This window comes from Pygocentrus nattereri, chromosome 1 (assembly GCF_015220715.1).
Source record: "Pygocentrus nattereri isolate fPygNat1 chromosome 1, fPygNat1.pri, whole genome shotgun sequence".
NCBI lineage: Eukaryota > Metazoa > Chordata > Actinopteri > Characiformes > Serrasalmidae > Pygocentrus > Pygocentrus nattereri.
The window spans coordinates 20,063,635-20,078,783 of NC_051211.1; the positions used below are offsets into that span (position 1 = coordinate 20,063,635).

The following is a 15,149-nucleotide window of genomic DNA, read 5'->3' on the forward strand; positions in this document are numbered from 1 at the left end:
CTCTCCCACTGAAGCATGAGCTGCTGAAGCAAAGTGTCTTCAAGAAAACGCTCTTCCTGCCACAAGAAAACAAAACTAAGAAGTCAAACTCAGGATACTGAAAAGTCAAATGACCACTGTTTAATTGTAAAACAGCACACATGGAGACTCAGTTACACGATTTGCTTCAGTACTGCAGTATAAGCTTGAAAATGATGTTACAATTGTCACCACTTTGTTATGAAATAAGGCAGAGAAGAATAACCTTATAACCTGATTGCGCTGCTAACCCAATGTCCGATATCTTGTGCTACTACATGGTGCAAATCTGTGGGATAATTTGCAGAATACACATGCTGCTTTCATTAGAGGTGTGTTGATTAATTCGTTTCTTCTTAACTAATGATTTTACTTATTTTGTAGCTTGTAAAATGCTGCACTAAGAGCAATTCCTAAAGATGGAATGTTGCAGTCAAGTAAGGTCTAAGAAAATTTCACTAAAGAGAAGACTTTGTAAGAGTAACTACATGGAGCCTCCAGCAGGCCTGCTGGATTTCAGGACTGAAGAGAAAAAGTGTCAAAAAGATACTACAAAAGGCCCAGAAGACCACAGCAACTGCTACTGCCTAGACCATTCCATTTATCACCTATACTGATATCACTGAGTCTGTTCAACAGCAGCTCATGATCGACTGAATCAAATGCCTTGGATAGGTCAACAAATAGGGCAGCACAAGGCTGCTTTCTGTCCAAGGCACTGATAACATCATTTGTTACCAACACAGCTGCTGTCATAGTAGTCTAACCTGATCTAAAGCCAGATTGAGTTTCACTTAAAATATTATTTTTAGCTAAAATTGTTTCAGTCGAGACTTTACTCCAGATTCTAAGATCTTACCAAGGATAGTAAGTTTGACTATGGGATGGTAAAAGTCTGAAGACTCCCCGCCCTTCAATAAGGGGAGAACATAAGGTGTTTTCCAGATTTTAAGAATGGTAGTAGTCTGGAGGCTCTGATTACAAATGTAAGCAATAGGCTCAGGCAATAAAACCAGCTGCAAGCTTTAAGAGGTAGGATACAGTTTGTCTGGTCTAGGTTAGGTTTTTGGATCAATGACTTTCAAAGCTTTGTAGATCTCTACTTTGAAAATAGGACTGAAAAACAAAAGGGTCCCTGGGTGCATCAATACAAGCTCAAGGTGTCACAACATTGCAGTTAGATCTTCAGGACCCTAGCACGTAAGTATTAAAAACAGACCCAACTGATATAATCTGCTGATTTAAATGCCTCACAATATCATGTTTACTCATAATTTCTGTTGACTAGGTTATATAATGTGAATTTCAAGGTTGCATTGAGTTCTTGCATTTTGTAATAATGTGTTTATTTTCATTCATTTTTATTTGTGTCAGGTTCTTATGAAATGATTAGTTGCATAAATAAAGAAGTGGTTATTTACAGATGGAATGTATTTTTAGTTGATTACTATAAATGCTTACATTTTAAAATCATCTCTAAAAAACATTTTAAAATATTTTTATTGCATTTTTAGTATTTTTTTTCCCATAATTTGAATTTGTTCTATATCTGTTCTGTAGTTGTTCTTTATTATTAAAGTATTGGTGACATGAATAAATGAGAGATAAAACACACTGAAAACATGTTGATTATTTACTATTAATGGAAAAATGTGTTTGAATGATCTGCTGCTCTCAGTTCTGCTTTATGAACATAAAGTCTGTTAAAGGGAAGTGAAAGAGTCTCAGAATGACTGATAGAACTGAATATGACTATTTCAGACAACAGAAACTCCTGACTATCATCTCTCTCTCTCTCTCTCTCTCTCTCTCTCTCTCTCTCTCTCTCTCTCTCTCTCTCTCTCTTTGCAGGTGACACTCGGCCCACCCTCACAGTGTTTCCCCTCTCCAGTGTGGAGCTGCAGCAGGGGGAGGCTACACTGGTGTGTTTGGCCAACAAGGGCTACCCGTCAGACTGGACACTGGGCTGGAAGGTGGACGGTATCAGCCGGACATCAGGTGTGAGTATATCATCAGTGTAGTACACAACCAGCAGTACACTAACCACTGAAAGTGTACTGTACTCACAAACATCTTAGTCTGCACTATAGTTTAGGATGCATTCAATGCCTTAAAGATGTGCTTTACTATGTTTGTCAAATAAAAGCTTTTCGAATCAAAAAGAAATTAAACTATATTAAAAAATAATAGACAAAGTGTACAAATTTGAATTTCACACCATAAACATATTCAGACCTCCTGACACAGCTGTGTCTATGTCTATATTTCTCTACTGTAGTTCTTGCTTGTGTTTGTGTTTGGCTGCAGGAGATTATAGGGTGTTAAAAACAAATGTATTGAGTGTGAATGGTGTGTTAGCCCATGCAGCTAACATCAATTGTGGGTTAAGGTATTTCTGAAGATTAAGGAGAGGTGTAACGAGTGGGTGTGTGATAGTGAAGTCATTTTAGTTCACAGCATATTTATGCTGATTGCAAGTCTATTACTCAGCATTTTCATTAATTAGCATATTTATACTGATTGCATGTCTTTGCTACATAAGCACATGACTTAATCTGCTGCTGACATGATTCTGTACTACTGCTTGATCATGATATCTAGTTCAGGTTATTGCCTTTGTGTATTCAGTCTGAGCTGATCATCAGATAGTACTGTAAGTGTGAACTGTATCAGTGAATTTGAAATAACAGACCTTTACAAAGTTTTCTAATGATGTAAAATGAGACTCTGGTTTGTTTTTAAAGTTCATCTATAGTCTCTGAGTTACAAATGCTTGAATTTCTAAATGCTCACTTGAGAAGAGATGATGCACAACTTTAAGCGAATGAAGACGTCCATAAAATTAATGTGTGTGTGTGTGTGTGTGTGTGTGTGTGTATGCACTTAGTTGTCTCCAAAGTGAGTTATCTTCCCCTTCAGCACCTGCAGCTGCAGCAGTGTACAGTCTGACTGAAGGAGGTTTTTGTATGATGATTTTTTCACTGTGTGAACACATGCACTTTGTTTGTGGAGGTTCCAGTGTTGTGTTTACTCTGACAGTAATAAACTCCTGAATCTTCAGGCTGGACTTCACTGATGGTCAAAGAGAAGTCAACCTCATTTCCGCTTGTACTTCCACTGAATCTAGAAGAAACTCCAGATGCTCTGACATCAATATAATACATTAGGAGTTTAGGAGCTTCACCAGGGATCTGATGATACCAGGATATGCATTCTTTTTTTTCTTCTTGATTATTTATACAATTAGATATAGGATGATGGTTGCAGGTAATAGTGACAGTTTTACCAGCCTGTACTGTCTGATCTCCAGACTGAGTCAACACAACCTGCCCTAAAGAGTCTGTATAGAAGAGAGGGAGAGAGAGAGAGAGAGAGAGAGAGAGATTCAAGTGTTCATAACTTTGTAATTTAACAATTGTTTCATAATTTAACTATTTAAATTCATAAGTTAATACTTGTACATCACTGCGTTTCTTGCCTGATTTAATTGTGTATAAATTAAAGCAGAGTTATTATAGACAGAGAGAGAGAGAGAGAGAGAGAGAGAGAGACTGCATTAATACAGATTATTAAAGAAGATGACCTGTCTTTGTCTGAGGTAGACAGTTTGAGATATCATTAAAGACCTTTTATTCTCCTCAACAAAAAACAAAAATGAACGTTGAAAACACAAACTTATCATTTAAAAGAACTGCATGTTACTATAATGTTTTACTGAATTCAAGTTTCAATTTACTTTAATAATCACCACTGAAATGTGATGCTTTCTTACCCGAGCTGCAGGTGATGATCATCCAGATGAAGATGCTGATTAAAGTCATGATGGCTTTTTGATGTGTGATCATGTAGATCAGCTCTCAGTCATGAAGTGTTAAACTGACAGAGCTATAAACTCTCCCAGAGCACTGAAGCATGAGCTGCTAATGCAAAGTGTCTTCAGCATGAAAATCATCTTCCTGACTGCAGAAAACAAAACCGAGTAGTCAAACTGATGATACCTGAACAGTCAAATGACCAGCTACTGATTATAAGGCAGCACAAGTGAAGGCCAGCTACTAGACTTGCCTCAGTGCTGCAGTACAGGTACTTGTGCTGACTTATAATCACTAAATGGTGACCTGATGTCACAACTTTCACCACATTGTGCTGCTGTACAATGAGACACAGAACAATGTTTATTTGTTTGTATAACTTTTAAACAGCTGCACTAAAACAATGTCCAAACACTGTAGTGCACAAAGCAAAATAATAATAATAATAATAATTCCTCGAAAGAGAATCTTTGTGATTGAGGTGCAAACCTGACATGATCAAATATTTGGAAGTTCCATCAGGTCTTCTGGACACATGCCACATTCACACATACACACAGAGTGACTGGGAGTCATGTAAAGTAGAAGTATGGCGACACAGAGGAAACCACACAACTAAAGCTCATTTGAGCATTTAAAAATAATAGAATGAAAATGTTGGTTGTGTGAAACACACAGGCATCAAGTTTTAGGTTTGCTCATACATGCCAAAGCAATTTAATTGTTGTTGTCACGCCCATGGGCGATACTAGGAATCAGTCTTCTAACATGAGCTCCATTACCCAGAACACCCTGCAGGAAACCCAGGTTCCTGGAACCAATCAAAGGACTTGCACCCGCTCACCCGAGTACTGATGAAACACACCTGTGTTGTTCCTTGTTTAAGCTCTGTGTTTGCCTAGTCTCTTTGCGAAGTATTGCCAGTTCACCTGTCTTACCGAGCATTATTCTAATATTGCTAGCTTTTGTGTTTTGGCCCTGTTTTGTCTTCCGACCTTGTTTTTTTGCCTTGTCCTGTTTATGTTTGCTATTTTGGTATTCACGACCTGGACTGTTTTCGACCACTCTTTTGGAATTGCCCTCAACAACAAAGCTCACCTTTTACCCTCATGTCCGCGAGTGTCTGATCTGAGACTGGCCCTGACAGTTGTATGAGGAAAACATTGGTTAAGGTAAAGGTTTAGATAACGAATGACATGGATGTCACTTCAGTTTCCTCATGTACTTGGACTGCAACATCTTACAACAATAGAAAGTTTCATTTCAGTTTTTGTTTCCTGTTTACTTTTTACATTTATGACATAAATGACATTGTGGCAGATGCTGTGATCCAAAATGAGTAGTCTTGTTCAGTGATTCTTATTTGTATAGCATTGTGTACTTGCCCAGATGGGAAACTGAACTACCACAATGAAGACAGTGATGCTACCCAGTGATGTATTGGTTGTGACATAGAATTTATTATAAACTATCTATATCTTCTCTGACAGTGCTCTCGAATGTAATGTATTTGCTTTTATTCTTGAGAGTACCAATTGTTTTAAAATGCAGTGTGAAAATGAACAAATAAAACAAAAAGATCATTCAGCCTGAAATCCTGTTGTTTTTAAACAATTCCTTTTTCATAAGCTGCTAGTTTGTAATAAGATGATAAGATGCAGCCCTTTACCATGTTTGAAACACTGCAAATCCTGACCCATAGAAATGTTACATTTTTGTTACCGTCATATATTTTTAAAATGAATTTTAATGTGATGATTTTATATAAACTTCAAAGAATTTCCAAGAAACTGTAAAAACAACTGATGTTGAACAGAGCTATAAGTGATTTATTAATTACTGAGGTAGTATTCCCCATGACCCAGGGGGATAAGCAGCTTAGGAAATGTGTGTGAGGTAGCAATATCACATAATGAAATTAATGTCGAGAATGGTTCCAACTTTTCAAATATGAGGCAATGTTGCTGGACACATAGTGACTCATACTAGTTTGGGGCCAAGAACAAACATCATTTTATGTTTTGGTGCCTATTTTATAACATTAATGCTATATAAGCTATTATGAAATATCCATTAATATGACAAGTAATTTCAAACTATATACCACATTATAATCCTCTATTACATGTAAATGGACACTGTAGTTTTGGTTATTAGCAGTCAAAAGCACTGTAAAGTTATAGTTCATGCATCTCTCTCTCACTCACTCACTCACTCACTCACTCACTCACTCACTCACTCACTCACTCACTCACTCACTCACTCACTCACTCACTCACAAACTCACTCATCAGACTGCTGTCCTTACTCCAATAGTCCCCTAGGGGAGGGATAAACTGCTATTACTATAATTAACTTTATCTTGCCTTGTTAAGTTCAGCTTGTTGTTACTGTTAGAATCTATCTGGAGGTTTTTGGATCGTGAGTGAATGTAATTCACGTTTGGACATTTTTTAGGAAGCATTCAAGTAAGTGTAGGAAATGTCTTGTTTTCATACTGAAATCCATGAGGAAAGAATACAATGAGGAAATATTTGGTTTTAACCAAAGACAGATAAAGGAGGAATATCTACCACGAGTATGAAAGCACCACCAACATTCAAAAGTGTCTTGCTAATTGGCAATAATTTCCACCTGTTGTCTGTTCCATTTGCACAACAGCTGTGAAATTGATTGTCAATCAGTGTTGCTTCCTAAGTGGACAGTTTGATTTCACAGAAGTTTGATTTACTTGGAGTTATATTATGTTGTTTAAGTGTTCCCTTTACTTTTTTGAGCAGTGTATATTACATACAAACCTCACAAAGAGCTGCTTTAACAATGACCTGCTTCAACTTCTAAATTCTAGAAAGGAGATTAAGAACTGAAAATGAAGGTGGAAATACATTAAATATAAAACAGACACTTGTAAGTCATGTTTTTGTGTTTGTGGGTAAATGAGTCTGCATAATGGCGAAACATGGCATAAACATATAAACACTATTTTTGATATCTCCTCAGTGGGTCATGTAATTTTCCCCCTCAACACCTGCTGCTGCAGCAGTGCATAAAAAACGAGGTTATTGTACGATGATTTTTCACTGTGTGAACACCCACACTATGTTTGTGGAAGTTCCTGTGTTGTGTTGACTCTGACAGTAATAAACTCCTGAATCTTCAGGCTGGACTTTACTGATGGTCAGAGAGAAGTCAACCCTGTTTCCACTGTCACTGCCACTGAATCTAGAGGAAAGTCCAGAAGCTCTGTCAGACGTGGAAGAGATCAGGAGTTTAGGAGCTTCTCCAGGAATCTGATGATACCAGGACATACAGTATTGTGTTGTATCTTTTTTAACACAGTCTATTGCTGGATCATGTTTGCAGGTAATAGTGACAGTGTGATCAGGCTGCACTGTCTGATCTCCAGACTGAGTCAACACAACCTGCCCTAAAGAGTCTGTAGAGGGAGAGAGCGAGAGTGAAAGAAAGAGAGAGAGAGAAAGCTTTTTAAATTAAATTTACTTTTCATTTTATGCTAAATTTGAATTGCATCTTCTTTTTATGATCACCATTGAAATGTAATGTTTTCTTACCTGAGCTGCAGGTGATGATCGTCCAGATAAAGATGCTGATTAAAGTCATGATGGCTTTTTGATGTGTGATCATGTAGATCAGCTCTCAGTCATGAAGTGTTAAACTGACAGAGCTATAAACTCTCCCAGAGCACTGAAGCATGAGCTGCTAATGCAAAGTGTCTTCAGCATGAAAATCATCTTCCTGACTGCAGAAACAGCTGTTGTGTTAATGCTAACTGAACTGCTAAAATGAACATTTTTACTACATTTGGGCTTACAAATTTGGGGATACAACATTTTACTCACTTTCATAATTAACCAGAATGTTATGTGAAATATTTTGTTATTGAGATCATGTATGTGTCACATGTGACTTTGAAACTGAACTATAGGCCTCTCAATCACTTATAAATGATGAATGAATGCGGCAGTATATTATGGAGTTAATATCTCTCCTTTAATGTGCTTCGCTTACCATAAAAAAACGCTACATCACTCATTTTTCATAGAACTGATAATCAATCACAAACAGCCTCATGAAATCAGAGAGTGATTAAAGTAACTGTAATATGAGTCAGTGTTACAGGACAGGAAGATTGTGCAACAGTCAGTGTCTTTGTTGGGTTCTGGGTCACCTTTAGCCAGCAGAACAGCTTCAATGCATGTTGGCATAGATTTTACAAGTCTTTGGAGCTGTACTGGAAGGATGAAACACCATTTAAAAAAAGAAAGATATTCACTCAACTGGCCTTTATCTGCTTGAGAATGAGAACGACTTACTGACTAGTGGCCACATATTAGGATCTCGTGGCCACAACTTAATCATCTCACTCCCACACCTTAATAAATCGTGGCCATGCATTATTTTTATTTATACAGGATGCCACCAGCGGGGCTCTGTAATCTGCCAAGTATCAGGTGTACAATAAATTTTTCTTGGTGTGTCATCTTAAAATTAAATCCAATAAAATACAGTGGCAATCAAATACTGATGTACATATACACAGTTTGTAGCGCTAAAAGAGTTGAGCAGCAAATGTAAACGTAAATATAAACAAATTTCTAACATTCGTATATTGCATCAATTTAAAGTCCCTATGTGCACTGGTTGCAGGCACTTATTTAGAATCATTATGCCTTGGAATATACAGTGATGTACATTAGTGTGTGTAATAAAGTGCATGAAAGCCCTGTGGAGCACCAGTACTGAGGCAGAGAGGGTCACAAATATGATCAGTGCCCTTGTATCTTCTGATCATTTGATTTTGTTTCCTTTTAGGCAAGATATTGTGGATTCAGCAGCAGATTTAATGATGGTGGTGTCCAAAAACATCAGCCCAAAATGTTCAATAGGTGATCAATTATACATAGAATAGCATATGATTTATATCATTTTGACATTAATCAAATCGTTCAGTTTGGGGCCTTGATTCCCTGTTGCTGGGAAAATTGTCATCCTGGTAGAGGCTACTCCATTCAGGATGTTAATTGTAAAGTTGAACAGTGAGATAAACTTTGTATTGACTTGCAGTGATCCTTCCTTTTAGGGGGACAAGTGAACCCAAGCCATATCAGCCCTCACAGCCAAAAAGAGTCAATGGATGTCCTCACGGTATGGGTAAAGCATTCATGCATGTACTGTTCTTTAGGTGTATGCTGCCCACTTGTGGAGAATATGGTCAACAAGTCCAACTCAGAAATTACTGGACCTTAGTCATCTCAAGGACCATCTGTAATATGAATATAAAACCTTCTCTGCTTTTCTCTCTAATGTCAGCTTGGTGGTTTGCCTAGAGATGCTGTAATACTCTAGAACCCTGTTTAGTATAACTAAGTTAGATGAGTTTAAGTTGCATGGTTTTCATTCAGGCAATTTAACAGTACTATATATATATATATATATATATATATATATGATCATATATATATTATATATATATATATAATCTTTCAGTTTGTTCATTTTACATTTTATAATATAGTCATTTTCTTTTCATCTATATAATGCATCACTCCTGTTTTTTTAATTAAATGCTTTAATCATCAACTGTTATACCAGGGCCCCACTTATTAGAATGATTTTGTACTATTATTAATACTAATGATTAATTAGTGATGTAATGACTAATGCCCTAAAAGTGATAATTCACCCACAGCTCCTACAGCCTTGTATTTCTAACATTTAATTTATATAAGGAAACATATTCTTTATTAAGCTCCACTGTAAAAAAGGATACTGTACAGATACACTTGTCTTTACCAGGGTATAAACAATTTAAATGAATGTTAAAAGGGTATAGCAATGGTCCTGAGGTCCAATTGTATCTTAAATGAGTTTTAAAAGTAAAAGTACACATCATTCACTTTTCCAGGGAAAAGGTGCATATTTGTACCTTTTGATAACAGAACCTTTTAAAATAGAAAAGTAAAAAGCCTTGAGTCAAAACAGTAGTCAAATTCAACTTGTGAGTTTATTAACTGGTTGTAAAGCAGAAATTCATGTGCATGTAAATGCATCAGCTTACTGACAAAATCTGATTTTCTGCTGTTATCAGATTATTATTATTATTATTATTATTAATAATAATAATAATAATAATAATAATAATAATAATAATAATAATAATAAATTTAATTTTAAAGCGCCATTCTCGACACTCAAGGACACTGTACAAAATGTAGGGTTATATATTAAAAAATAAAATAAAAAAAAAACAACAGAGAGAGTAGTCTAATTTGAACAGGTGAGTTTTAAGACTGGATTTGAAAAGACGAAAAGAGTCAATGTTATGGATGTCAGGTGGGAGGCGAGTTCCAGAGTTTGGGAGCAGAGCGGCTGAAAGCTCTGCACCCCATGGTAGTCAGACGAGCAGAAGGTACAGAGAGATGCATGGAAGAGGAGGATCTGAGCGAGCGAGTAGAAGGTGCGATTTGGAGAAGATTTGACATATAAGGGGGGGCAAGATTAAGTGCATGTAAATATACTCAGTGATGGTCAAAAGAAACCAAAACTGTTCCCTCCAACTGAATAACTGTTTTCACCTGTGTCACGCACCCCTCCAGCTCGAAGCCTCTGGGAGATCACATGACCCAAGTGACTCCTGACCTTTCCTTGTGCTCTAATCAGCGCTCTTGTTCACCAGAATACTAACTCTGTTCAGCTCTCTACTGAGTGTTCTATTGTGTATATTATTCCTGTTTATGACCATTTTGCCTGTTTATTCAACTCTGCCTTTCTTGCCTCACCCTTTTGGATTGTTTCCCTTCTGTTATGTTTTTATTTTTGTCTTTTCTGGATTTGACTGTGAACCTGGATTTTGATTCTATTAGTAAAGCCTCTTTTTCTCCTTTTAACCATGAGTGTCCGAATCTTTCTGGCATGTTACAACCTGAGAGGAGGACATGGAGGACACTCCAGTAGGTTTCATGTGGTGTAACATCAAGACTTTAGGAGTTTCTCCAGCTGTCTGTAATCTTTGGATACAGAACCACTTGCAGTGCTGGATTTGAAGTCAGTACTGACTGTCTGATTAAGAACCAGACTGAAAAATGACTTATTTAAATGTCCTGTTAGACAGTCAAAGTCAAGTCAAGTCAAAATATTCAATGTTTTAGTGATTTCAGGGAATAAATGATTGCCTTAATGATTATAACAGCTTAACTAAAAGGAGAGAACCAGAAGGACACACAGACATGGCAGCACTCTGAAACAGTTTGGCATCCCTCTGCTCCACCGTCCACAAACCTGAGTGACCATGTGTGAGTAGCGGGACGACAGCACCAGCGGCTCAGTTTACTATAATTCCCTGTGTCCATGGACCCCTGGATCTGCCGCCTTTATCTAAGTGGGGACATTAACTACCATAAGCTAAACTGAACAAGTGAGTTTTCAGACTAGATTTGAAGATTGACACTGTGTCTGAGTCTCAATGCCAAACATTTTCAGGGCTAATCCATAATCTAAAACCAGTTAAGCAAACAGGTGAAACACAGGAAACCCACAGTCCAAAACCAACATGGTCTAGAACTCAGGTGTGAACACAGTAACTTCACAGGTCTTAAGGCCAAACAAAGGTGCATGTAATAATAAAAGGTGTGGTCAGGGAGGAGCAGGACCAGCTGAGCAGGTCTAATCAGAGTCTCCCATCAGGGGGAGACATTGTGACAGAAAATGATTAACAGTTATACTTGCTTTGAGTTCATGCAGAAATGCTTGTTATTGTTATTCTGAAAAGCTCTCAGTCATGAAGTGTGAAACTGACAGAGCTATAAATTCTCTCAGAGCACTGAGGCATGAGCTGCTAATGCAAAGTGTCTTCAGCATGAAAATGGAAAACGGGGTCAAACTCAGGATAAACAGTCAAATGATCAGCCTGTGATTATAAAACACACTGTTAATAACTGCCAGGATTTAACACAAAATGCACCCTTGGACTAAATATATGTTAATGTCAGTTATAAATAATAAAAGGCTTATATAGGTGTTGTGTAGCCTAATAAATATTTCACTAGAATATAATCTACACTTCTGTACTTAAGAACTGTCACGATTGTGTTGTAGTCCGAACTGTACAGTAACTGAACAGTAAGTCTTGTTCTGTGTTTACGTGTTGGCATTAAAACAACTCAAAGCATGGCAGCGGTATACGGCTGACAGCAGCATGCACCAATATCAACATTGCCGTTGTAATAGCATTACTGCCATTCCTGGCTGTATGCAGAGTGAAGATGCAGCCCCTGTTCTATACTAAATGTGTTTTGAACACTCACTAATATTTCTAAAGGTATATTTTTGTTGAAGTTCAGGAGTTGATGTACATGAGCAGGTATGCCTGGAATTTGAATACATGCATTCAACACTTTCTGAAAAAAGTAGGGTTGTATAGTAGGGTTGCCACCTTTTCAACAAGCCAACACTCTGTTCAACACTCTTTTACTCAACACTCTTAAAATCAAAATTCACCAAAGTGTTTATTGGGGAATCAGTGTAGGGAAAGCTAAAATAAATGATTCCATTATACATTATTAGTTCAGCAGCTGTAATGCAATCTTGAGCAGTGATTTTCTTGAGTAAGAAGTTCGAAAGGCTGTTGACTGGTTTTATTGAGGTAGGTATGATTATGTCAATCTGAAGTTTAATAGGCCCTCAAGGTAGAACATTGTCATGTTTAAGGGTGAATGAGAAATTACATGTTCTACACTTCGCAGAGGTCAAATTGCTTGGATCTTAGGTAACTCAAGCCTTGAATGAAACCATTCTTCTTGGTAGTGCTTCATTTTGGGGATTTTTTCCTGGGCTGTCTTTGTGCTTCTTCTTTGTTTTAGACGAATGCTATCCTGTGGTAGCTCTTTTTATGACTGACCGTTGCATCAAAACAATAAAGAATAAAATTAAACAAAAACACTAATTATGCTAAATGACTCAATTGGCCTAAAATTGGTAATGGGAAGATGAAAGTAAGAAGCGACAAACCTACTGATCAACATGATTTTATTGCTTTTCCCCCCCTAGAATTTGAGAAAACATTGCAAGAAGTGGACAAATGAAATCAAAACTAGACCCCCAGACATTTAGCTGAAAAAAACGGAATGGGTTGCAACCCTACCATACACAACCCGAACAGTATTAAATAGGCTATTTCAGAATGTATTGGTCAGAGAAGCTGTATTTCAGCCCTCCCTCTCTTGTTCCCTCAACTGGTAAATATAATGCTTTAATCCCCTTTCTTTATACTCAGTGGGTAAGTTTAGAGATAGTTAACATACAAGCCTTTATATCACATACAAGCCTTTAATAAATTAGATTAGTGAGCTGTACTAATCATCACAACTAGTACATAGTACTGGATAACATCACTGCTCTGTATGTAGCAGACTGGGCTTTAATTCTCCATTCAGGTAAGAACACCATGCTATAGCAATAAGAGTGACTGGGCTTGACTCCTAATGATTCAGTTACTTACCTACATACCATGATTGAATTAGTCACTTTGGAAAAGTGTATCTGCCCTTGATAAATGTACAGGTTTTGTTGATTTTACAAGAGAAAATAAGTACACATCTCTACATATAAATGCACAATGACTGTTTACTTGCTTTTGAATTTGACATTATAAAACATCATAACAAAAAAAAAATCACTGTATTTACTGCACAGTTCCAGTATTTGCGTCATTCCTTAAATAATGTCTACAACACTCATTAGAATAGCAGATAGTGCAGGTTTAAGTCACTGGAGATATCAGAGCATTACTATGCTTACATTTTCAGAAATTAGACTGTAAAGCGTTTATCTGTTATATCTAGTGAGTTGTGTTTTTTACAGTGTTCCTTACCCGGATTTGTTTATTACCCAAGTTCGTCGAGCCTGAAGTATCATTTACAAGTAAAGCCTAATGCTGACTGTGCTGGATGTTATGAGAGAACTATGGATAAATCTTTGGTATGAAATACCAAAAAAAATCTGGGGAGTCCCTGAATATAATCTTATTATCATGTTATTTATTTATTTTGAGATGTTTCTGCAGGCTTTTTACAGCTATAGAGCATTTAGCTCATAACATGAACTGTTGTGCTGAGCTGCATATTTCTGCAGAGTGGAGTGTGAAATGTTTGGATGTATATGGTAAAACATTTTCCTAATGATTGTAAAACTGTAATTATTTTACAGCTGTTATAAACACAACAGTAGAACATGTGAGGACGTGTGTGGGTGCGTCAGATTAGACTCTGAAGCATATCATCAGCTCCAGCTGCAGCAGTTCAGCGTGACTGAGGGAGGTTTTTGTATGATGCTGTTTCACTGTGTGAACACCCCGCTACCACTGATCTGATGTATAGTCATGCAGTAATAATCCCCAGCATCTTCAGCCTGGACTCCACTGATGGTCAGAGTGAAGTCCAGACCATTCCCTCCAGATGAAGGATGACCTCCACCACCACTGAACTTAGAGGAAACTCCAGAAAATCTCTCATCTGAATAATATATCAGAAGCTTTGGCTGCTCTCCAGGTTTTTGAAGGTACCAGGATGTATAATAACGGCCCTTGGAAGCTGTCCATTGCTCATTCCGATAAACTACAGTGTTTGATTTGCAGTCAATAGTGACTGAATGACCAGGCTGAGCTGATTTTGCTGCAGTTTGAGTGACCACAACCTGCCCTAAAGAGCCTGTAGAGAGAAAGGAGCAGTGTGATTATAAATGTTTAGTTAAAATAACTACATGTATGTACTTTATTATAAAATGCTCTGAAATATGAATCATGTCCTGAAAACAAACAAACAAAAAAAATCAAATGTAACTAACAGAAATGTTCTTACCCAAAGTAGATGTAACAAGCATCCAGATAAAGATGCTGATTAAAGTCATGATGGCTTTTTGATGTGTGATCATGTAGATCAGCTCTCAGTCATGAAGTGTTAAACTGACAGAGCTATAAACTCTCCCAGAGCACTGAAGCATGAGCTGCTAATGCAAAGTGTCTTCAGCATGAAAATCATCTTCCTGACTGAAGAAACAGATGGACTACAGCAGAAGATATATTTTTTCTTGATAATATAGATACTCTTAGTCAACAGTAGCACCACATTTTTGTATATTAATACAAACAATGTACAATATCATTGAAATGGTCACGCAAGCAATGCAAATGGTCACTCATCCTTGTATTTCTGCAATAGTAATTTACAAATTAAGGAAAAAATATTATAAACTATACAGTACAAAGCATAGTGTACAGTTACACTCATCTTCACCAAGCTATAA

General features: G+C 37.1%; 2 long non-coding RNA genes and 1 gene segment (V, D, J or C); 1 reads left to right on the plus strand and 2 right to left on the minus strand.

Moving 5' to 3' along the window:
* The first annotated feature begins 891 nt into the window (after nt 1–891).
* LOC119264360 lies at nt 892–5,425 on the plus strand. The gene is made up of 2 exons (XR_005130986.1): nt 892–1,218; nt 1,870–5,425. It is a non-coding gene; the product is annotated as an uncharacterized LOC119264360 (long non-coding RNA).
* Nucleotides 5,426–6,819: 1,394 nt separating this feature from the next.
* LOC108443580 lies at nt 6,820–7,583 on the minus strand. The segment is given in 2 exon segments: nt 6,820–7,266; nt 7,403–7,583. Coding segments are annotated over 2 exon segments (432 nt in total).
* A 5,871-nt stretch (nt 7,584–13,454) lies between these two features.
* On the minus strand, nt 13,455–14,851 carry LOC108443579. Its single transcript, XR_005130940.1, has 2 exons — nt 14,705–14,851; nt 13,455–14,554 (listed from the first exon to the last, which is right to left on the minus strand). It is a non-coding gene; the product is annotated as an uncharacterized LOC108443579 (long non-coding RNA).
* Nucleotides 14,852–15,149: the final 298 nt, after the last annotated feature.